Source organism: Octodon degus, unplaced genomic scaffold (genome assembly GCF_000260255.1).
Source record: "Octodon degus isolate 3935 unplaced genomic scaffold, OctDeg1.0 scaffold00026, whole genome shotgun sequence".
In the NCBI taxonomy this organism is placed as follows: Eukaryota; Metazoa; Chordata; class Mammalia; order Rodentia; family Octodontidae; genus Octodon; species Octodon degus.
The window spans coordinates 18,935,806-18,960,183 of record NW_004524602.1 but is presented as its reverse complement, the minus strand read 5'-3'; the positions used below and the strand labels follow the sequence as shown (position 1 = coordinate 18,960,183).

At 34.3% G+C, this 24,378-nt stretch overlaps 1 protein-coding gene across 3 annotated transcripts in view; it reads right to left on the bottom strand.

The window, feature by feature from the left end:
* Positions 1–24,378, bottom strand: part of Znf280d (zinc finger protein 280D) — a 92,622-nt gene that overhangs the window by 43,084 nt on the left and 25,160 nt on the right. For all 3 annotated transcript variants that reach the window (XM_023712448.1, XM_023712447.1, XM_004628876.2), the window contains exons 7-13: positions 22,288–22,458; positions 22,050–22,159; positions 15,214–15,431; positions 9,255–9,412; positions 8,496–8,596; positions 7,428–7,574; positions 784–918 (exon numbers count right to left, since the gene is read on the bottom strand). In XM_023712448.1, coding sequence (XP_023568216.1) covers positions 784–918; positions 7,428–7,574; positions 8,496–8,596; positions 9,255–9,412; positions 15,214–15,431; positions 22,050–22,159; positions 22,288–22,458 — 1,040 coding nt within the window. The remainder of the gene's footprint in view (positions 1–783; positions 919–7,427; positions 7,575–8,495; positions 8,597–9,254; positions 9,413–15,213; positions 15,432–22,049; positions 22,160–22,287; positions 22,459–24,378) is intronic.

Below are 24,378 nucleotides of genomic sequence, written 5' to 3'. Positions count from 1 at the left end.
AATATTCAAGAGCTGACTGTATATAAAGAAGTTAGAGAAAACAGATGTATATAAGGCAAAAAGGGAAAAGTAAATTACATTCATCAGTATGTTGTCAGACATGTGCTTGCTCACTTAAAAACACAATGCTGTATAGCAGCAGAACTTGGTTCTCTGAGTGTAGACCCAGAAATAGCAACTTCAGCAAACATTTGAGAACCTATGGTCACTCAAGGCATACAGCAGATAGATAATGGGAATACAGAGATAAATAAAATTATTCCTGACACCAAATGTCTTATAGTTTAGCTGCTATAACTGACAGACATGGTGCTAACTGTAATGGTTAAAAATAGTTTATATTACCAAAAATAGCCCATTGACCCAGGGAAAGCTACTCTAGTTGCACTTATTATGAAGGAATACCATTCTAACATAGCACCTGCCAATGAACTGAAAATGATAGGAGTTTTCCATCTCTATACCTAAGAATAGCAAAGATTAAAATTAATCTTCATAAAAACAGAAGTCATTTTAAAAAATACTATATGATGGTACCTTGCTTCATAAACTTAATTTGAGGCACAATTCTGGAAAAGATGCTCACTTTTATGTTCATCACCCAATGCTAAGTTCACAAACACAAGCAAAATTTTGCCAAATGTTTCTGTCTGAAAATCAAATTGTTTGCAAACAAAAGCATTTGTGAACCAAAGTACCACTGTACTCAACAGATAAAAACAAAAAGGATTTAATTTTTATTATACTATGTAAAATAGTAAAATACAAAGTATTCTAACTCACTTTTGTTCCAGGAGGCAATCCTTCTAGTTGTTTAGGTTTTACAAATGTTCGATGATGCTGGGTCTTATGATCCAATTTTTCCTTGCATGTCAAAAATTGCAATCTGCATTTTGTACAACGATGTATTCCTTTTTTCTGGTGGAAAGAGAAAAGGGAAAAACATTTTCTAGTAACCATAAATATATATATCCTAAAATTGCTCTAAGTTAATTTTAATGGTAGTTTACTTTCTCTTAACATAAATAATATCAAATGTCATTTTAGTCCTTAAACTTTAATTAATATTTGATCTTCAAAAGTGTTCATTACTATATAGCAATCAAATATGAAAGTTCTAGTAACAGGTTCTAATGAAAATTCTACTAATTATGGTGTGAAGTTCTTCTAATTATAAACCTAAAGCGTTTAAACACATGACATTATGAGAATAAGCCTATCCCTATTTTATCCTAGAAATACATTATCAAAAAATTTTTGCTATTTCCAATTGACAAGTTAGTAAAATAAACTCTAAGGCCATGTAAATCTTAACTAGATATTTCAAAGAAGGTTATATAAAAGCAGTCTTGTCCAATAAAACCTTCTGCAGTGATGCATATATGGTCTAGAGCTGCACTGCCAAACATGTCGCCGTGATCCAGAGAGAGATGGTTACTGAACACCCGAAATGTGGCAAGTGTAACTGAGAAACTAAACTTTTAATTCTATTTAATTTAAATTCAAACGGCACCATGTGACCAGTGGCTACTACAACAGACAGTATGGATATGAAGGTATAAAAGAGAACAACTAATGCCTATCTGCCTGTGGGCTAAGAACTCCCATGGCGAGCACTTTTCTCAAAGCCTTGTTCTCTTGTCATCTACAGGCAAGAAAGGAGACCCAAGAAAAATTTACTCCACTTTGCCATAACACTGTCACACAACTGAGCCAGTGTTCTTCTGCTATATGACATCAACTGAAATCTTTATCTACATACTCTTATTACTATAAAATGTCTTTATATGTTTATGCATACACATACAAAGATATATTTAAGGGGCCAAGGAGATGGCTCAGTAGAACAAGCACTTCCCTGGCAAGTGCAAAAGCCTGAGTTCAATCCCTGGTCCCCCCCAAAAAAAACCCAAAAACAAAAACAAAGATATATTTAAAACATACAACTACAAAAGAATGCCTTCTCAAAACTTGTGTCTCTAATAGATAAATCATTATTTCTACTTAAATACAACCAATCATTTATACAATTCAAATGAGGTTATGCAGAAGGATGTACCCAGCACAGTCACTGGCATACAACAGCATTTCATAAATAAAGCCAGGTAAGAAAGTCAAATACCGTACTGCATGTTCTTACTCCTATGTGGAATAGAAAGAAGTTGATTTCATAGAAGAAAGTGAAACAGTGGTCACTAGGGGGTAGGAAAAGTAGAATGGAGTGGGGTCAAGGGAGGTCAGAGAATGAGTGACAGGAAGTATTGCCAAGTGTGGTGGTGCATGTCTATAATCCCAGCACTTGAAGGCTGAGGCAAGAGGATCACTGTGAGTTTGAGGCCAGCCTGGGCTGAGTTCCCAGCTAGGCTGAACATAGTGAAACCCTGTCTCAAAAAAAAAAAAAAAAAAAAAAAAAAAAAAAAAAAAAAAGAAAAAAGAAAAACTAAGATAGGCTATATTCTAGTGTTCTACAACATGGCAAGGTGACTATGGTTTTTGACAACTTTTACATGTTTTGTAAACAGCCAGAAGACAGCAGCATAAAGGTTCCCAACCAAAACAAATGATAAATGCTTGGGAGGGAAATACTAATTACCCTCATCTGATCACTGTATGTTGTATCAAACTGTCACACTATCCCCCATGAATACTATACGCATAATGATGCCAAAATTATTTTTTAAAAAATAGAAAAGTTTGTTGCATGCTCAAAGTATCACATCAGAATGATATATTAACGACTTTAGTTGAATCTTAAAAGTAGTGCACTGGATTATTTCAGAGGGACAAACAATTTCACTTGTCCATGTTCAAGGAAGAAGAAGAAAAAGAAAAGTTTGCCAAAAAGGAAATACTGAAACAACAGAACAGAAATACAGTTTACCAGCTTAATTCCTAGCAAGCTCTTCTCCATTAACACTCCCTAGATTACCTCATCCAGTTCCATGACTTTATTACCATGCACGCAACAGCCCACTTAACGTTATTACTTCATGTCTAATCATGTTTCTCAAATCAACATGGACGAAACCACACTCCAGATTTCTTCTCTATTTCCTTACTCCCACCTTCCAAATCTTTCCTCAGTCTTTCTCATAGCTTAGAATATGGGAATTTTATTCCTACAGCTGCTTAAGACAAAAACTCGGTTACTCTCCTATCACACATCTGTGTCTCATATCTCACATTAGTAACACCTATCAGTTCCTCAGCTCTATCTGCAAAAGCACTCCATCTTTCCACTTGTCATTCCAAACACTGCTATCATACTGGCCTAAGCCAATCATCTGGACTATTATAAAAGCCTTCTAACTTCTTCCCCTCATGTCCTTTCTTCATTATTCTTTCCTCATCTTCCCGTGATTCTTAAAATACACCAGATCTTTCCTTTAAAACCTTGCACTGGCTTTCCAAAGCCCTGACTCTGGCTTATCAGGCTCCACATGAACTAGCCTGCCTGCTATTGCTACAACCTCATCTCCTATTTTTCAGCCTCTCAGCCACACTGACTTCCTTGCCTATCTTTGAAAATCCCATAATTTATACACATACATATACCTATACATATATACACACATACTTGAACATATACACAGTCATTACACTGCCTACACTGTATATCACTTTAATATTAATATTCCTTTACATAAGCCCTCATATAACCAAGCTTGTATGAAAAAGAGCAAAAACTCCATTTATACCACCTCCCCATTCTTGGATACTCCTTACCCTCCACATGTTCCACCCACAGAACTTGTTACCAACATATACATTCAAACACAAATACATACACTGTACACACTATGTTTCTGCACTATTATGCAAACTCTAAAAGGCATAGACTTTGTCTTGCTTATATTTATTTATTGAATACCTAACAGCCCTTGGCATGTAGTGAAGCAATTTAAATAAATACTGGTTAAACAGAGAGACAGAAAGCAAGTTCAAAAGAACTGGCATTCCATTCAATGAACATTTGTTCACAGTCTTACAAGATCCCAATTTACCATTTCCTCAGCTGGAATCAAGTCTTATGCATCTCTTATGTGCATGTATATGCACTTTATTGTGTTAGGATGAACATGCAATATAATTCTTTTTTGATAACATGAGGTTCAAGAAAGAAACAGCAATCCTTTCCAAGTATTCAGAGAAACACTGTTTGGGGTGTGTGTGTGTGTGTGTGTGTGTGTCTCTCACTGGGGACTGAACCCGGAGCCATCACACTGACCTACATCCCAATCCTTTGTTTTTTAAGACAGCATCTCTTGAAGCCACTAAAATGCAAAGGCTGAGCTCAAACTTGTAATTCTCCTTCTTCAGCTTTCCAGAGGCTGGGACTAGAGGTGTCTGCATCATACTTGGCTTATAATATATTTCTTAATAAGAATACTGTGTTGTTCTTACTACATATAATTTCTTCCTCTGGATCTAATACCAATGTGAAATCCAATTCAGTTCCAGAGTAGTAATGTTTGAGCTTTGAAGTCAAATTCTGACTCTGCCTTTTACTAAACGATGTGACATTAAGCAAATTACTTTCTCTTAAAGCTGACTCCTCATTTAAATTGGAAACAATAACACATACGGTTGTCGTGATGAAACAAGAAAATGCATGTGAGGAGTAAACAACCTGCTGCCATTAGTAAGGTAAGTGATTAGTATATACAAACTGCTTCTTTTTCTATTAAAGATTGAATAAATTTATTTAAAACATAAGTTCTTTCTGTTCCTTTGCTTTAAACTAATTATTTAACTGAAACGTCATATATCTTTCTCCTGTAGTGATTTAGAGGATCTTCAAGCTAATATAAATACTATATAAATATTTGGTCATTTGGGTATACACCTGCACAATACTCTGTATCTTTCAGGAAAAAAAAATTAAGGAGTAAAAGCCTGACACAACTAATTATGTTCAATAGGAGCCTGTTCCAAGTTACTTGTTTTTCTGAGGTAAAGGTACCACACACCTGTTCAATTAGGAAAACCGTCCTTACAATTCAGGATGCTTTATTTTTAAGCAGGGCCTAGAAACACCTGGCCACAATTAGGAACTGAATGGCAGAGTGCCATCCCCAGCTTATGCCATGAACTCATAGAGAACAGGTTCCAGGAGCTCAGGCTCCTTCTCATTAGCTCTCATGAAGTATCCCCTCTCTGGATGGGGCAGGCTGCCGCTTCAGGTGAACCCAGGTGCCTTTCTCTCTGGCTTCCTTCCCCTCTGATACTTTTCTTGATGCATTTCAGAAAGATATCTCATCTCTTAAGAGTGCTTAATATAACTGACATGCACATTAATTCTTTTGGCAAGAACCTTGCTTTAACTTGCTTGTTTACAACGATGCCAGCAGAACGCTGGGCAACACTGTTCTCTTCCAGTTTGCTTGGGTGACATCTGTGTGACATTCCTTTCTGAACAGTAACTGTTCCACTGATGTCTACAATATCACCCTTTTGGTACGTTTGCATATATGTAGCCAAAGGAATAACCCCATGTTTGCTATTGTCCTTTTGGCAAATTACAGGAGGATGGCGGCTCTGGCTGAAAGAAGGCTCATTATTTCTTAAAAGTTATAAAAACTAGACTGTCAGCTCTAGTCACCCTAGATACAAATGTTTAATTTTTTTAAAGGTACAATACAGATCTGTAAATACAATAAAATGATACACAGAATCAACAATTCTTATTGGCTAATATTACACTAATAATGTCATCTCTATTACAAGTTTATAATCCCACTCAGCTATAATTTTCTAGCCTTTCATAAATAGTTACACAAATTGTAAATATGCAGGAGGATGTTTGATAGTCTTTGTTATTAATGAATACATAGATTACTCTTTTTAACTCAGGGTTCTCTACTTCTCAAGGACACCAAACAAAACAAAAAAGAAAACTGAGCACCCAAGACTACTCTAGATATGAAGATCTGATTGTAAATTGTAATTACTCACATATCTTGATCCCAGTCATCATTACTCCCACACCTATATCTCATTCCAGAGCTTAATAAAGCATCTGGGGAAAATTAATGAAAAGCTTCATAGTAAAACAGCCACTGCTTCATATCTTAGTCTCCTTTTACAAGTCCAAAAATGAAATGCAGAATAACGAGAATAGTTCTTCCCACACTGTTTATCCAAAAAGAGGAAAGAGAGAGAGAGAGACAGAGAAAGAAAGAGAAAGAGAGAGAGAGAGAAAGAGAGAGAGAGAGAGAGAGAGAGACAGAGAGACAGAGACAAAGAGACAGAGAGACAGAGAAAGACAGACAGTTGATAGACATCATTCAAATAAAGGGTTTGCTAGTCAAATAAGTTTGGGAAATGAGATATACTCTATTATCTTGGAATTACAAAATGTCCATTAGCACATTAAAAGCTCCAAGAAGCTTTATCATTTTAAAAAGACAAGCAAAACTGCTTAATTTTGTATATTTAAGCATTTACCAAATTTATTAACCAGACAATTTCAGGCAAAGTCTCGTTAACACCTGATGTAACCTGTCAGGAGACCTTACTTGCTAGAATTTCTCAAGGATGGATGATACCCCAGTGACAACACAGGTGATCCCTAATTCATTTGGAAATTGTATTTTTATGATCTTTCCCAATGAAAAGCAACAACATGATTTCATGATTATCTAACAAGTAAAACTGACAGCAAAGTGAATACCCATGGTGAACAACTTTGTACCAACTGGTGTGACAATGTCATGGATAAGAAGATGCACTGAAGCTTTTGGTGAATAGGCAAAACCTGGTTAGACAATTATATCCGGAAAACCCACTGGCTTCTGAATTTGACAAAAGCACTACTGCTCTTACCACCACTCAAGAACAGGATTAGTGTTGCATCAACATTTTTTGCTGAAACAAAGGATGGTTTTATTGCTTCAGGAAAAACAAGTCATGATCTAAATTTAGTTCTCTGGCAGTTTATGTACACACTTACAAAATGGTTCTACAATGACAACAAATTTTCTCATAATACTAACAACAAAGGATTAGAAAGTAGAGATAAAATTTGAAGTAAAAAACAAAAGAAGATTAAGAGTCTTCAATCATTTCTCAGTTCAAACTCATCTTTTACCCTCATCTTGTTAAGTCCCATCAAAATCATTCTCATAGGTATTCTTAGACCATATAATATCAATTCTTTTGTGCATTTCACTCACCTCTTTTTTTCTCTCTCAATCCTAGGCTTCCTATGTTTACTTATCTTTCAGTACTTTCATTATTTATGGGTCACATCATTCCAAGAAAGGAAGTAAAGAAAAGTGGAAGTTTCACAAGTAATTCTGCATACACTGTAAATTAATTACACAACTTGGAATAACTCTGCTTCCCTTGCAGAACAAATCTAATCAATGATCTGGGTTATAGTCAATCTTTTTGCTAACATACCACAAATAAGAATTAAATCTCACCTGATGCTTCATATAATGATGCATATAGGGTGTCGCTATTTTAATAACTTTGAGGCAAAACGGACACAGCAAATTCTTAGTGTTTTCATGAGATCTTCTAAAATGAGCTTCTACATCAGAAAATGATGAAGATCTATAATTACAAACCTAAAGATATGAAATTACAAAGAGAAAACAAGTTATTTTTAAAGGAATGCTTCCTAAAACATAATTAGGATCCCTTCTCTTTATCAGAAAATGCATCATCACTTATTTTGACCTGAATTTTCCTGCTCTGGCACCTCCTATCATATAAAACGTTTCTGATATATAAAACAGCATTCTCCTTTAAATTTTTTTTGGGGGGGCCAGCTCCGCCCATCCTGGTGCCAGGATCAAACCACAGTCCCTGCGCACTTGCCCAAGTAGGCACTTTAGACCGCTGAGCTATCTCGCCTGTCCTCTTCTTTAAGTTATAAATGGCTTCCAGCCTGTAACTGTGGCAACTCTGCTTTCTCTTTCCTATTACTTCAAATTCTGAGAAAGTATTAGTTCCAAAACATTTAACAGGATTCTTTACAACACTAATTTTTATTTCTGTCATGTTCCTACATTCTTCCCTCCAACAGTAAGATACATCCATATGCTCATCTTTCTCCAGAAGTGTCCAGTCCAGGAGAAAACAAACACCCTCTGGGCCAACCCAGCTCATTACCTCCTATAATGCAAGGGTTATGTCACAGGACTTCCTATCAATCACTTAGTTATAAGATAGGCTTTAATTCTAGTAACCAACTTTACCTAAATGTGGAAAAAAATAATGTATTTTATGATATGAAAATTTGATGGAATTCTAATTTTGGTTTTCATAAAGTTTTACTGGGAAAAAGACATATCCATTCATTAATTTCTGGCCTTCATGCTATAATGGGGGTGAAGCTCACTGGTTTTACAACAGATACAGTAAACCCTAAAAATCTGATATATTTACCACGTAGATCATTACAGAAAAAACTTTGTTGATCCCAATTAAAAGAGTTAAAATCTTATAATCAAAACAACAAATAATACAATAAAATGTGCTTATACCTGGCAGATATATGGCATTTCACCGGGTTTATGATTGTCCTTCATATGTTGTAAAAGAATATGTTCTGTTTCAAATGATAATTCACAGATTTTACAAATGGCTAAAAATTGGAGGGAAAATGGTATTACAACACTTTACTATATAAATATCTAAAAATTCATCTTAGAAATCAGAATCAACATAACAGCAGCAGTAATAAAAGTAGTGGTAGAATTGGTGACCAGCTATATTGCTTGTGAACTGAGTACCAAGCAGTTTCAAACACTTCACTTACATTAATGTAATTCCTGTATCAAAACTACGAGAACAGCATTTCCATTTATCCTCTTACTCAAGCAGTAACTTACATGAACTTATACAGCTATAATAAGAGGTAGATTTAGATTCTAAACTCAAGCTGTCTAATTCCAAAATCTGTAATTTTTAATTACAATTATAGCTACCTATCTTATAAATGTTTAAGTGAAGTCTAACTTCACATTTGAAAACTATGATCTTAGGCTTCTAATTTAATTCCCCATACACTATGATCAGTTTATACCAAGGTAGTTATCATAATGGATTATTTGCAAGAACGGCTATAATTTTTGTAAACAATTTTATCTAAAAATTTATTAAAATTAAAATTTAACTTTAATTTTGACCCCAAATTCCAAAGTCCCATTCTTATTCTCATTTTTCTAACAGAACTTATAGTTTGAACAGCTTGTATTGTCAAAATCAATTACACTCAATGCTTAAATGAAATTGCAACATACTAGAAAATTCATGGGGGGTGTGAGTACTTTCAATGTGGCACTGCAGCTGAAAGGGGGTAGGGAACTGTCGATAGCAATGCTGGCAGGTGGTGTGGTTTTCCCAGCTCTCGCTGCTCTGCTTTTCGAGTTCCAAATGGTGTTTCATGTGGTTCATGAACCTATAAAACGATTTTCAACAGGTGCAAAAACTCAGATTTAAAACAAAAAGAAAATTTCATTTGTAAGTACCTGAAACCTAAACATATAAACTGTTATTCACAATAAAATCTAAAGAGCCTAAAAAACTGCTGGAAAAGTGTGCATGTTAAATAATCTCTTTCTTTATTTTTTAAATAATATCAGTGAGAAATAAATATCAATGAGACAGTTTCACAACCGATTACTGACACATTTTCAATAACTGATACATTGCGTATTGTTGTCTTAGCGGTTATTCATTGTACAAGATGCAGACATGATATCCTGTCTCAAACACTATTATAACAAATTTCTCTATTCATTGAATTAAGAGAATGGAGCTGTATATCTATCCTATTTTGAGTATGTAGATACAAAAGGGTCATTCATTTCCATCTCACTTTTTTGGTTAGTTTTGTCAGAGAAGGGCATTCCATTGTCATTTAAATATTGTAGGTGCTTGAATTCAGCAGTATCTCCCAATATAGTCCAGTAGTCCATAATAGTAGGAGGTTTTCTGTAAGACTGGCAATGTCCAAAGTGGTTGACTTCAGCTTTTTACAGCTCAGCATATTAATGTGGCTTTGCTTTTTATACTTCATTTTCATACTTTTCTACTGGATGGTTAAGACCAAGATAAAGCAAGACCTATATAATAAGAAATTTAACTTTTGTATCTGATAAGGTCAGTCAAATCCCCTCAGGATTTAACCTGAAACCCTGTACCACAGTTTGTAGATCATTTGTGAGTGTCAGTCATGTGGATGAGTCACGGCCATTGCTTGACCAATTTGCTCTCTGTGAAAGCCTGAGAGAATATTTTCTCTACATGTGACTCTCCTTAGGCACACTCTACATCATCGATCACATTTCTGTGTGGCTCCATAATCTCCTTGATCAGAAAATGTGGGACACAACTGAGTTACATAATGTTACAGTATAGGTTCTCCTATGTCCTGAGTCCTCACTGACCTTGAAAGGCTAGGACCAAAATGTTGGCTGTCCTTGTGGCTCTACCTTTTCTATGAGGTCTGCTAACTTAGGTTGTTAACCCTCCAGAAGAGAAGCTTATTATTACCCTAAAACATACACAGTTGGGTTTAACCTAACTATCTGTCTGAATATCAAACATCTTAGTCATAACATGGAGTAGGTACTTTCCATCAAGTATTGATATGTTAAACTTTAAGTCCCTGCAGAATATGAAGACAAAAATTAAAAAAACTTGAAAAATGTGAAAAACTATGAGTAAACAATTACATAATTTTACACAGAAATTAAGAAATCTAACCATATACAGCATTGTAACAGGACTGTCCTGTGACATTTTTTTTTCCTGTCTCTTGCTTTCATTTATTGCCCTTTTTTTTTTCTTTAAACATTTACTTGAGAGACAGTATGGCAGTAACTGGTATGTCATGACAAGTAGTACGTATTTAGAAGACCAGAATGACAGGCGTTCCAAGCAAGACCCTACCGTTACACATTGCTATCTTCAGTGCAGTTGCTTAGTTCACAGTTATCAGCATATATAGTCAGTCAAGGTGGGAATCCTACCAATTAACTTCTAGTTTCAAAAACATGCTGCAGATTCTCAGGATCATTGCCTTACCCTTTTTGTGTGTATAAATATATGGCTTTGCCCCGTCATGTTTTCTACATTGTCTCCTTGACCTCTCCTCATTCTCCAATTCTCAAGTTCTTGCTTTCTTTTTAATTGTGTTATACCTTTCTATTTGTATTTCTTCTTTTGAGTTCCTATACTAGAGAGACTATACCATATTTACACACGTGGGTCTGGCTTATTTCACTTTTGAGTATATCTTCAAGTGGTATCCAGTTAAATACGAAGACTTCGAATTTATCATTCTTTATAGCTGAGTAATACTCCATTGTATAAAAATACTACATCTTCTTCATCCATTCCTCAAGTGATGGGCATCTTGGTTGTTTCCAAGATTTGGCTACCACAAATTGTGCTACTATAAACATAGGTATACATATATCACTGGTATGACGTTTTCAGTTCCTCTGGGAAAATTCCCAGTACGAGGATAGCTGGTTTGAATGGGATTTCCAGTCCTAGTTTTTTAAGCAGTCCCACACTGATTTGCATAATGGTTGCACCAGTCTACATTCCCACCAGCAGTGGAGAAGGATTCCTTTTTCCCCACAGTCTCTCCAACATTTGTTGTAGATTGATTTCTTTATGATAGTCATTCTTTGTGCGGTGAGATGGTACCTCAGTGTTGTTTTAATCTGCATTTTAAAACAGGTGAAGCATTTTTTTTATGTGTTTATTTGCTTCTTTAATTTCTTCCTCTGAGAAGTGTGTGTTCATCTCGGATACCCATTTCTGGATTGGGTCTTTAAATTTTGGGGCGCTAATGGTTTTTAGTTCTTTGTAAATTCTAGAGAGCAGACCTTTGTCTGAGTGCTTATTTGTCAAGATTTTTTTCCCAATTTGTAGGTTGTCTTTTCACATTGTTGGTAATTTCTTTTGACATGCAAAAACTTCTCAATAAGAGGAAGTCCCAGTTGTTAACTCTTTCAAGTATTACCCGTGTGATTTGATCTTTGTTCATGAACTCTTTGCCTACCCCTATGTCTTGAAAAATTCCTTCTACTTTCTCTTCCAGGAGATTTAGTGTTTCTGTTTTAATGTTTAGATCTTTAATCCACTTTGACTTTAGTTTAGTGCATGGTGATAGACCTGGGTCACGTTTTAGTTTTCAGCATGTAGAGAGCCAGTTTTTCCAGCACCATTTGTTAAAGAGGCTATCTTTCTTCCAGTGAGCGAATCCACCTTCTTTAAGTTGCTAAGTAAACACCTTTTCATCTTTGTTTTAAAATAACTTATTAAAGTAGTATTTAGTGATATTTCACTAATTTGAGCTATTATTATTTTAACTATTAAAAATTTTAGATAAAAAAGCAGTCTTCGATACCTGAAGCACTATTTATATTTTAAAATAAATGCTAAAAGCAAGGAAACCCTAACTAAAAGCATCTAAAGTCATAAAGAGAAATCTTTCAAGGACTTAAAGTTATACAATAGATTCTAGCTGCTTAAAAGACAACTTATTGTTATTTCTCCTTGGGTCTTGGTTTTTACATCCATGTAATAGCAATTTTAATGCCTACAAGAACCTTCTGTTTCACTTAACGATAGTGGTTTGCTGTGAGCACAGACTGTTCATTCTAACTCCCAGACTATGCCCTTTCCAGGCTATCTCCATTTTTCAGTTTTGCTTTCTGCTGTTTCAGCTTCCCTTAAAAGTCTTCTCATGAGCAGTCTTCTACTATGACCTTCAACAGTAAAGAGTGCAACAGAAATGGGAATACTTATATAAAACAGCTTACCACAACTTTTTACTGAATTTGAAAGTAATGTTATTCAGTCAAAACAACAACTTTTGGAGTGGGTCCACTATCAATAATTACTCATTGCAAGGCCTAAATAAAATAGGTGATAATGGCATCAATCTGGATAACAATCATCATCTCTCTCTCCTGCCTCTACAGAAGTAATCATTACAGCAGGTCCTAGTATGCCTTAAGGTATCTTTTCCTCTACTGTTTTCTAACACTAGCCCTAGAAACACCAACAGAAAACCCTAATCCCCATTAAATAAATATTATGTCCAGAAACAATATCATAAGCCAATGTGCTTTCAGAGTACAGCTTTAAACACTAATATTTCCATATACAAATACTGCAATGAGTCAGCTGAATTCTCTCATATCACCATATGAGCCCACTATGTGGAGCTCATACTTCTTAAACCAATATGTTGGGAACAGGAATAGGGGAAGCAAAAAAGAAAAACTTCTTCCAATTATGTTCATAGAATAAAATAAACCTGTTTTTAGTGACACTCAATCAGAAAGGAAAATGAACAAAAACCATATAGCTTGCTGACAGGTGAAAGCAGAAATCTTAAGCTCTTTTGTTTCCATTCTACTGAAAAACACAATTTGCTTTCCTAGTTTTACTGAGAAAAATAAAGGCAAAATACTGATATTTAATTTTGATTATGAGGTGCTTACCATTAATGTTATATTTACCAAATAGTATTTTTAAATGCTCAATTCATAGATGTATCAAACATAGTACGTTTAAGATTTCTAAATATTCTGGTAACATACATATAACTACTTTTTTGAAGCAATTTCTGGAAAAAGGAAGTCTTCTTTTTTATTTTTGACATTAAATAAGCTCGTCTTAAATAAACCCAAAACCTACTGCTAAAATAACTTGTAATATAGTAAGTATCACATTTAACCAGGAATTAAGTCAATGAACCATACTTCTCTACCTATCTATTAACATGACTTTCTGGTGTATTTTTCTATTATAATAACGGTAAGAATATGGAAATAGGTAGAAGAGTTACAATAGTGTATCAGTGTTTTATTTCAAAGCACAAATCCTCTTCTGCTAAACTACTAAGACCATTAGTTCTAGATGGCTGTTACAGTATAAGAGGTAAAGATATGTGAAAATTATTGTAAAATAAATATTGAATTTCGAAAACTATAAAAAAACTACCATAAAGAAAACATTAATAATTATTGTAAGAGAATACTACAGAAGAAAACAGGAGAATAGATGCTAGGCCCACAAGTAACTACAGCTACTAAAAAAACGCTAGTTCAGATGATAGTTATCAAGATTAAAAGTCATACATATTTATGTATGTATATATTTGTGTGTACACAAATATAGCTTACATAAGGAAAGTATACTGATACCCCAACTTACTTTGAAATGAATCACCGAAAAGATCAGACAGAATGAAGGAAGCATGGAGAAAAATATGATGAAGCGATGAACAAAATGTTAAAGGTAGAATCAAGGTGGTGAGTATAAAAGAGCCCAAGGTCAAGCTTGAAATTTTTTGATGAGTAACTGAAACTTTTTATAATAAAATGGCAGAAAATCACCTTTCCTAATAAAAATATCAGATTCTACACTCATTGAAAAATATCATTCAATAGGTCTTTAGTTTGTTCTTATTACTGACTTATATAGTATCTTCCTATTGTATCATGTAACTCACGGACTATAAAGTATAAGTTCCTAAAATATCAATTTTCTGAATATACAAAATTGAAAATTCCACTGGGAATAAAAATGACTTTTTAGCTGCCTGTAATCCCAGCTCTTGGGAGGCTGTAAACAGGCGGATGACTACAAGTCTAATCTAGTAGTGAAACCCTGAACACCTTGTAGACCCTTCTTTAAAAAAAAAAAAAAAAAAAAAAAAAAAAAATCTTTTTAAAATCAAATTAGTCTCCTAGAACTAGTGTAGCTCTAAAAATTTGGCTTTTTCCTACAAGATAATGTTCTAAAAATTGTAAATATGAATTAAAAGATTTGAACATTAAATAGAGTATTGCAGAGAAGGTCAAATTGGATACTTCTGAAGAAGTGCTCCTTCTTGTAACGTAAAACAAAAAAATTCAAAGACATACACAGAATGAAATATGCCTAATAAAAATTAGGTACTTAGATACTGCTGGAAGAAAAGTAAGTTTATTCTGTCTTAAATTAAAGTGAACTTTGTCTTTTCTTAAGCTATCTGAAAAATATAAGTGGATCCAGGAGTTAAAAATACAAGGATAAAAGCTTTCTAGTAAGAACATCTGCTTTTGTTCTTAGAATCAAGTGTTTAAATTACTTATCTAAAATAGTATAGAAAAATCAAATCAGAGAGATAACACTTGTATCTATAGCATTTCAACTTTTAAATAGAAACAAAAATAAGTATTTACATACCGAATATTATTTTTTAGAATTTTCAAGCAACTGAAGCATTTAAAGGTTGTGTGAGTCTTCTGTTCTTCCTGGACATCTCCTTCATGTTTTCCATAATAAAAGTCATTAACTAACATGATCAATTTTCCTTTCTCTGAATCAACAGACTTATTTGCTGTGTTTGAAAATTCTGTTTTAGCCAGTCCCAAAAAATTATTTATCATGTCTGGACAACAATACTGAAAGAGAAAAAAATTGGAACCTTTTTTTTTTAAAAAAAAAAAAAAAGAAGATTTTGTGTTTACAACTAAAGCCAGACCATGTAAAACTCTGTTTGGTAATATATTTGAAAAAGTAGTCACCAAAAATTTGTGGTGCATCCACAGTCTAAACGATTCAAACAATAAACACCTACTATCTTAACAAACAAAATTTTTTTTCAAAAAAATGAAAAACTTTAAAACCAGGACTTGGCTATAGACTTAATACTTTTCCCTTGCTATTTATCGTTTAGTATATTTAATAATTTGTTAATCAAAAATCATTCATTTTTATATCTTTGTCAAGAGTGTAGGAGGGAAATACATTTTACATTCCCTAACGTATATGTCTAATTATCATGTGATATATAAAATGTCATAGTCTGGTCGGAATTAAACTGAACACAGCTAATATGCTATTCCCCAGAACCAAAATACTAGAAAAATGCATGGAACACAAAGAGAAATGCATTTCTTCTATCTTGATATCCAAAATGCTTAAAGGTTTGAAAAGAAAATTTACCACCTCATGGTAAAATGTCACATAAACTTTTCCCGATATGTAATACTTTCATACATGAGCATTTCTTTTTCCAACAAGATAAAGCTAATTCATTCAGTGTACATAATTTTCAGCTATAAGACTTCTTTTTCTAAAACAGTATTTATCATAAGAGCACACGCCCAGAAAGACCAACAATGAAACACCTAGAACTGCCATAATGTTAAATGCACCTATAATCCTAGACATTGTGAGTTCAAAGCCATCTTGAACTCAAAAGAAAAAAACAAAACAAAACAAAAACAAGGGCCAGAGACACCACCTGCCTGGCAAGTACAAGGTCCAGAGTTCAATTTCTTGTACCCCCCCCTCCAAAGAAAACCTAACAAAATAAAATGTGAGCCCTACTTCAGACCAAATAAACCACAGTGTCTAGATATAGGGCTTAAAAGCTGTATTTTTTAACAAGCAGCCCAAGAAATTCCTTTATAAATTACATGTTTCCTCAATGTTGCCTCTTACATTATCAGCAACACAAGAAAAGTTTGAAAATCTAAATACAAACTTCTACTTTTAAGAAACCATTCACTTCCTCTTCTGCCGCATTTGAAAGATTAAAGTAAAACACTCTATACTATAAGAGAACCCTTCAACTAACGGTACATTTATAACTTTTCTTTCAAAGTTACACTATATTTATTTTGTGTCACTTGTCAATTTTAAAATCTACAAAGAACTCAAAGACTCTAACGTAGACGAAGAAAAAGAGAAAAATGCTAAATAAGTTGGACCAACAAAAGAGTGACACAGAGCTCAGGGCAGTGTGGTGGTGCACACCTGTAGCACAAGCACTCACGAGGATGAGCAAGGAAAATCGCCTTGAGTTGGTGGCCAGCCTGGGCTACCCAATGAGTTCAAGGGCAGCCTGAACTACAGGGAGACTGTCTCTCACACACAAAAAGTGATATCTCTTAGCCTATACTTATTTAAAATTGAGGTTATACCCACAAGCAAAATTAGTGCAAATACATTAGCTCATTAATGTAGCATGATTCTCTGTATTCTCTACTCAAAATAAATTAGTTGAAATGGAACCACAATGAAGAGAAATTTTAAAAGTTTTTTTAAAATTTATGTTTCTACATTCTTTTGAGATACATATATGCTAGCTGGGTGTGGTGGCATATGCCTGTAATCCCAGCGGTTGGAAGACTGAGGCAAGATCACCCAAGTCTGAGGCCAGCCTGGACTACACAATGACCTCAACAGCAACCTGAAATACATAGTGAGACCATGTCTCAAAAAACAAAAACTTAAGTGCTCAAACTTAGGAAAGACAGACTATTTCTAAAGGCTTATTAAGACTTATGCCTTACTAGTAATTATGTACAGCAATGACATCATTTTGATGGACAAAACTCTTTTATTTGCACTTTTTCTGTAGGGAAGACCTCAAGCAACGAGAGATAACTATAATGCACAAAAATTATGTAATGTAAAATAATCTTCCTAATGAGAAATATTGGATAATTTCATTATTAATGTACGGCCGTAATGGGATCTGAACCCATGGCCTCAGCCATGCTAAGTAAGCACTCAGCTGCTGAGCTACATCTCCAACACAAAATGTGAATAATCTTACATCTCAAACAGTTTGCTGAACTATGGCTTTCACCAAAAATTACCAAGTCTTTTTTTTTTTTTTTAATATGGAGTCTTGTTGTGCAGCTCAGACTGGTAGTGACCCTCCTGTCTCAGCCTCCTAGTGCTGGGGTTACAGGCACGCACCACCATTCCCAGTTCTGGGACCATAGTGTACTGGAAATCTAACTCGGGACCTCGCTCTTGCCAGGCAGGTGCTTATGCTGCTGAGCTATCTCCCCAGCCCTAGTGAATCATATTTGGCACTTGATTCTTTTCTGAAATCTAAAAGGCAATCTAAATAATCTACAGTAGAGTATACTGCAAGGTTTATATTCTCCAAATGTCTAATTTGGTTTCTATGAAAATTAAAGGTTATTTTAACACACTCAGAAAATATGATACACATAACAGATGATGACTTGCTATTCTCTTTCTTTTTACAGAAGAGACAGGATCAGAATTATAAAAATACAAGGCTTATACACAACACCTTTTAAAAAATGTTTTAGGGCTGAGGGTGTAGTTCACTGGCACAGAACCTGCCTGGCAAGCGTAAGGTCCTGAGTTCATTTCCTGCAACCCAAAGAAAAGTTTTAGTTTCCTATGAAAGAGCTTAATACAAATTACTGACAACCAAAAACGGACAGCAAAATATAGTATGTGTGTGTGTGGGGGTGTCTAATCATTTAAAATTTAGGCAAGCAAATTATGTTAGAGAATACTCACAAGTCAAAAAAGGAATTTAAGAAACGACAAATAAGCTTAGATTCAGGTTCTCTATGAGGGCAGTATGCAGTCTAGTACACCGTGGAGCTATGATCCAAGATCAACTATTATTTTTTATTGTTGTTGTTGTTTTTAACATATTTTAGTACAGGGTCTACAGGGTCTCACTACACAGGTGGGATTACAGGTGGGTGCCACCACGTCCAATCGCCGACTTGTGTTCCTGGGGGCCAGGCCCACATGGCAGGCTGGGAATCAAATCCCTGGCCCCTGCATCTGCCTAAGCAGGTGCTTTAACCCACTGAGCTATCCAGCCGGCCCTTAAATTTTTTTATGTTCAACTGGTTATCTTTTTTTTTTGGCAGAACTGGGAATTGGACTCAAGCCCTTGCGAATGCCAGGGAAGCACTTATTCCACTGAGCCATCTCCCCAGCCTGTCAACTGGTTATCTTTTACTCAGCCCCAGAACACTTTTGGCTCTAGCCCTTTACTATAACCCTTTATATATTCCTTATTTTCCTGAGTTAGCTATTCTGCAAATATTGAACACTTCTGATGCCACATGCCAGTAACAGAGGATCTTTTAGTGCATTCAATAACAACCCGTTACAGGGTGCATACTATAGATTCACCACTGCCATATATGATAGTCTGACAGATACCAGATACACACTTACCATCTTTATACCTTCTAGTACATAGACCAGGTTCTACTGTTTCTTAGTACATATATTTAGGATTTTTAGAGCAAAGAAGGTGGGAACCATGTTTTATTTTTGTTTTTTGAAATGGGGCTTTCACTACATTGCCCAGGCTAACCACAAACTCATTCTCTGAAGTGGTTACGGTTACAGGCATATACCACCAAAACAGGGCTAACAGATGCTATTTTAAATATTAAATAGGACTCCTCAGATCAGAAGTCACCCAAAAGTCAAACAACCAAATTCCACAAATTTGATTTTCACTGTAACTAAGAGCCTAAGTAAATCCACAAACACCATAACACACATACAATATTGCATAAAGCACCCAACATTGGGTATGGAACTAGGAATAAATCAGAGAAGAGAACCAAATGGTAACAGAACTGAAGAGAATCAGTAAGAAAATTGGAAATAAAGCTCAATACTAGAGCACCTGCCTACCATGCACAAGGCCCTGGGTTCAATTCTCAAAACTGCAGAAAAAAGAGGGGGGTCTGTGAAAATGTATATCCCAAGGATAAGAGAATATATATTCTGAAATGTAAAACTATATTCTCAAAAGTAGGATTACCCCAGACCAGATTTGATACAGCTAAGCTGAAAAGGTGCTGCATGAAGAATCAGATGCATACTTGCCAGAAGCCTCTGCTTAGCAAATACTGTGTAACCAGACAGAGTGTGAAACGGTCTTGGCAACCTACCTTCCCTCTCAACAGGAAATGTGTACAAAAGAGCTAGCCTTTCAGGCCAGCTTTTACAATATGACAGGACTTGCTAACATGTAAAGATTTTAAGTACTTTAAGACAAAAAAGTACCAGAAAATGTAAAATTCTAACAAAATACATGTCATAGAACAGATGCAAATGAAAATAGTGGCCCAAATTTTAAAAATTTAATGAAGCAATTGTTGCTACTTAAAGACCAAAAAAGCAAGACAAGATGGTAATATAAGACTACAGTATCAAGAGAAAAAGAGGAAAAAAAAAAAGAAAACAGATAATAAGTTAGAGATAAGTACAGTGCTAACCAGACATTGCAAAATAAAAGATGCAAAGACTAATAATGAGGAAAGCAAATAACTGCTTTAAGAATGAATTAAAATAATTAGAAAGAAATACGTATGTCAGGCAACAAAAAAAAAAAAAAAAAAAAAAACAAATTTATATTGGGCATACAACGACATAGAATGTAAATGTTTTGAAATACAATTCAAAGCCAGGCATGGTAGTGCATGCCTATAATCCTGGCACTCAAAAAGCTGAGATAGGAAAATCACCATGAATTTTTGTATGATGAGGAAAACAGACATAAAATTCCCAACATTGTTAATGTACTGTAAAATTATCAGTCTTCAAAAATAAAGATTCCTCGAGACTGCCTGGCAAAAAGATCCGATCAATAAAAAGGGCAAAATAATTGACTTATCCCAGACCTTTCAACAGCAACTTTTAAATACCAACACAATCCTCAAAGTGAAATCCAACTTTATTTTCTATTTGGCCAAACTGCTTTTCAAGAATGGGTTATAATCTTTTTGTTTGTTTTCTTTTTTTTCCCTTTGCGGAGCCAGGCACTGAACTCAGTCCCTTGCCCGTGCCAGACAAGTGCTTATCAACTGAGCTATTTCCCCAGCCCCTAAGAATGGGTTACAATCAAACCGTTCTGAACATGAAAAAATTTAGAGTGATGTCCTAGAGCCTTCAGAAGGAAATTACAAAAGGACAAACTTTAGCCAAACAGAAAACCAAACAATCTATGTCAGAAAGACTGGTGGTGAGCACTGAATATATTTACTGTGTAAAGAGAGTAAAAAAAAATGTGGAGAAATCAAATGTAATGTTACATCCCCTAAAGATGAAAAACAGTACAACCAATAAGTACAAACTGGGAGAGGTAAAGGATCAAGAAGTATGAATTTTACAAAGTTTATACACAGCCTCACAAATAATAAAAATAAACCAAGAAGTATCATTTAGAGTCACCAAATGAAGGTATATATAAGAACACATTTTAACAACAATGGAAACAGTAAAATATAATTGCATGCCCAGTGTGAATTTATTTGATTTTCTTTACCTGACATGTCTATCATATTTTATTTTCATTTTAAATTTTTAAAAAAATTATTTGCTTTTCTCATTATTAGCCCCTTAATAAAAATTAAGTGCTACAGAAATCAAAGATAGGTTGGTAGTGAATAGAAACTAGTTTATTACTATTTAATAGATGAAAATACTAGAGAATAGCCAAAGGAATAAAGGACAGCTAAGTGTTATACAATATAAAAGTTATACAGATAACCTGAATAAAATTATATCTTCCCTAAAATCCAAACTACCTATAAAGTATCCACACAGTGAAAAAGCTTTTAAAAAAAAAAAAAAAAAAAAAAAGGGGCCAGCAAGATAGCTCAGCGGACTAGGTGCTTAGGCAAACATAGGGACCAGGGTTTGGCCCTTGGTACTGAATGCTGTGCCAGCCCCACTCTCAGGCACGTTGAGGCGGAGGGGTGGCATGTGTCTGTAAGCCAGCGCTGGGTAGGCTAAAAACAAGAGGATCCCTATGAGTCAGAGCTATGTAGCGAGACCCTGTACTAAATACATTAAAAAAAGAGAGAGTAAAAACACATTAAAGAAATTGTGACCAACCATAAGCACATAAATCTATTTTATCAATTAATGTAAATCGAATTACTAACAAGGAAAAAGAAACTTTTCATTTGGATCACAAAGGAAAAACCTTCTGAAAGCAAAAGAAAAACCTTCTGAAAAAGTGATTCAGAAGTACTAAAGAAAGTAAGTATTTTGAGCCTAACAACAAAGTAGAATTTGGGATAAAGCCATTAACTACTAGGGCAAAGGACACATTGAAAATATGCAGTTTTAAAAGCTAGATTTTTTTATATAACAAACAATAGCAGCAATATTGAAAACAAAACTAGCTACCCTACCACTGCATTAACTACCAAACTGAGACTTCCAAACATTTTAAGAATTAAATATTGAAAGAATTTCACCTTCATGTGATTCTTCAGAGGATCCAAAAGATTGAAATGAATATTGCACTTTGGACAAGCTCTTGGAAAAGGTGCTCCATTTTTAGACTGATCTGATGAGGTATTTGCACCTAAAATAAATTTATGGTTCGAAACTCATCATACTTTAACTTGCATAACCCTTAAATTTTCAACAATATCCAAAATTTTTGTATAAATATTAGTAATTCCTTTTTTATGAGTCAGACTTCATATTCACCTTTCGACGGCGTCACCTGGGGAGGTGTCTGGGGAGAAGATTTAACTGAAGGGAACACAGCTGGAGAATTTTTTCCAGAAACACTTTCACTGGGCTTAGGCTTTTTGGGGTTAACACTGTCTGCTTCAGAAGCAGAAGGTCGTTTTGATGAACACGAACTTTCACTGATACCTAGAATGATTTAAATATTTAAATCACTTAAATTAAATTTAAATTAAAGTGCTTCTGAGCTAAATTACAACTAGCATAATTGAGTTATATCATATAAATAGAAATTAAGTGATCTAAGCCCAAGATGGGTAAAGAAATAACATGAATATTTCTTAACTATATATATCCAAATTAATTTGCAAAACATTTTTACACAAAAATTGTACATAAGCTTCAAATAAACAAATATGTATGCAGATATTATAATAAAAGAAGCCAGACCAATGTATCACATAAGCAAAAGAAAAGTTAAAGCAGAAGATATTCTATTTACAAATGAATTGTCTTTAGATGCTTAAGCACATTAGATAGTATTTCAAAAATGACAGAAATAACTTTTATTTCTTGCAAAACTTAACATCCTTAAAATTTTTTATTTAATAACTTAAATTATGAATGTGTTATTTCTCTCATCTAACAAACTGAAGAAAGGTCTTCTCTTGGCTTTAGCTAATTTTATTCATTTACTGCTATGCACGATGTGATACTCACTTATATGAAAGGAGACACAATGCAAGGAGTTATCATAAGGATTTTCATACTATATTCTCCAGAGCTTAATGGGTTCATTTAAAGAATAAAGTGGGCCTGTATGACAGAAAAACTCTTTTCCATTTTATTTATTAGACCCTTGCATAAAGTTGTCTGTACAGGGATCTTATTCCTAAAAATACTTTCCCATTTGAAAACAATTACCTAAAGCTAAAGGAGGTTAGCCTTATTTTGAGCATTAACAAAAGAATGGGGATACTCAGGCTGTCACCAGAACAGGCAGACTCCTTTTGGAAACTTAATACACAATGTACCTTATAAAAAAAGACTACAAAAATGCACATCAAATATAACTTAATAACACTAACTGTACACTAAAAGTAGTAGCAAATATATTAGAAATATTCCAGGTCAGACATAAGAGATCAGGTCCAAACTGCCTGTCTCTCCAGTTATGTGTTCTTAGCTTATTTCTCTGAATCTTAGTTTCCTTTTTTGGAAAATTATCTTTTATTGTACAGAACTGTTTTAGGGATACATAAGATAACATTTAAAGCATTCCAACAAAATATCACACAGATAGTACTCAATAATTACTGACAGCTACTGTCATGACTAACAAATATTTTATATCCTAATTTAGAAGGAAAAATTATTTCAACAGATTCACCTATAAGTGCTTTAATAAAGGAAAGCACACCAGGCTTGTACTAGTCAACTGATTATACCATCTGATTATACTAGTCAGAGTCTCTGTTTCAACCTTTGAGACAACATGAAAATTATTTTACCCTGTTTTTAAAACATTTGATGACATGCAAATATACTACAGGTACATAAGAAAAGATTCTGTGTAATTATATTAGCATTTAGGTTACTTGAAAAACCAGTAATTTCTAGGATTTTGAACTAAGCAACTGATTATGTAACAAGTTAAATGGCAGAAACAGACTGTTTCAATGTAAGACTATAAGAAATTGAAACATTAAATAATCACTCTGCATTTCTTTTGTGAATTACATGTATTTGTTGTTAGGCTTAGGCTATTCCATACCCTCAAAAGAATTCCTTTTGTGCTAGTTAAAATCTAATTCTTGGTCAAAATCAAGCTCAGATTCAATCCTCTCCAAACCCCCACAATCTGCATAGATAGCCGTCTATTAATCATGCTGCCAATCATATAGCACATCATTACTCACAATTATGACACATAACAATCATTTATTGTTAAGTTCTTTAAGCCTTACACATTAATTTTTAAAGTCAGATGTGGTGATACATACCTGTAATACTAGCTACATGGGAAGCTGAGGCAGAAAATCTAGTTTGAGGCCAGTGTGAGCAACTTAGTGGGACCCTGATTCAAAATTTAAAATTATATAAAGGTGG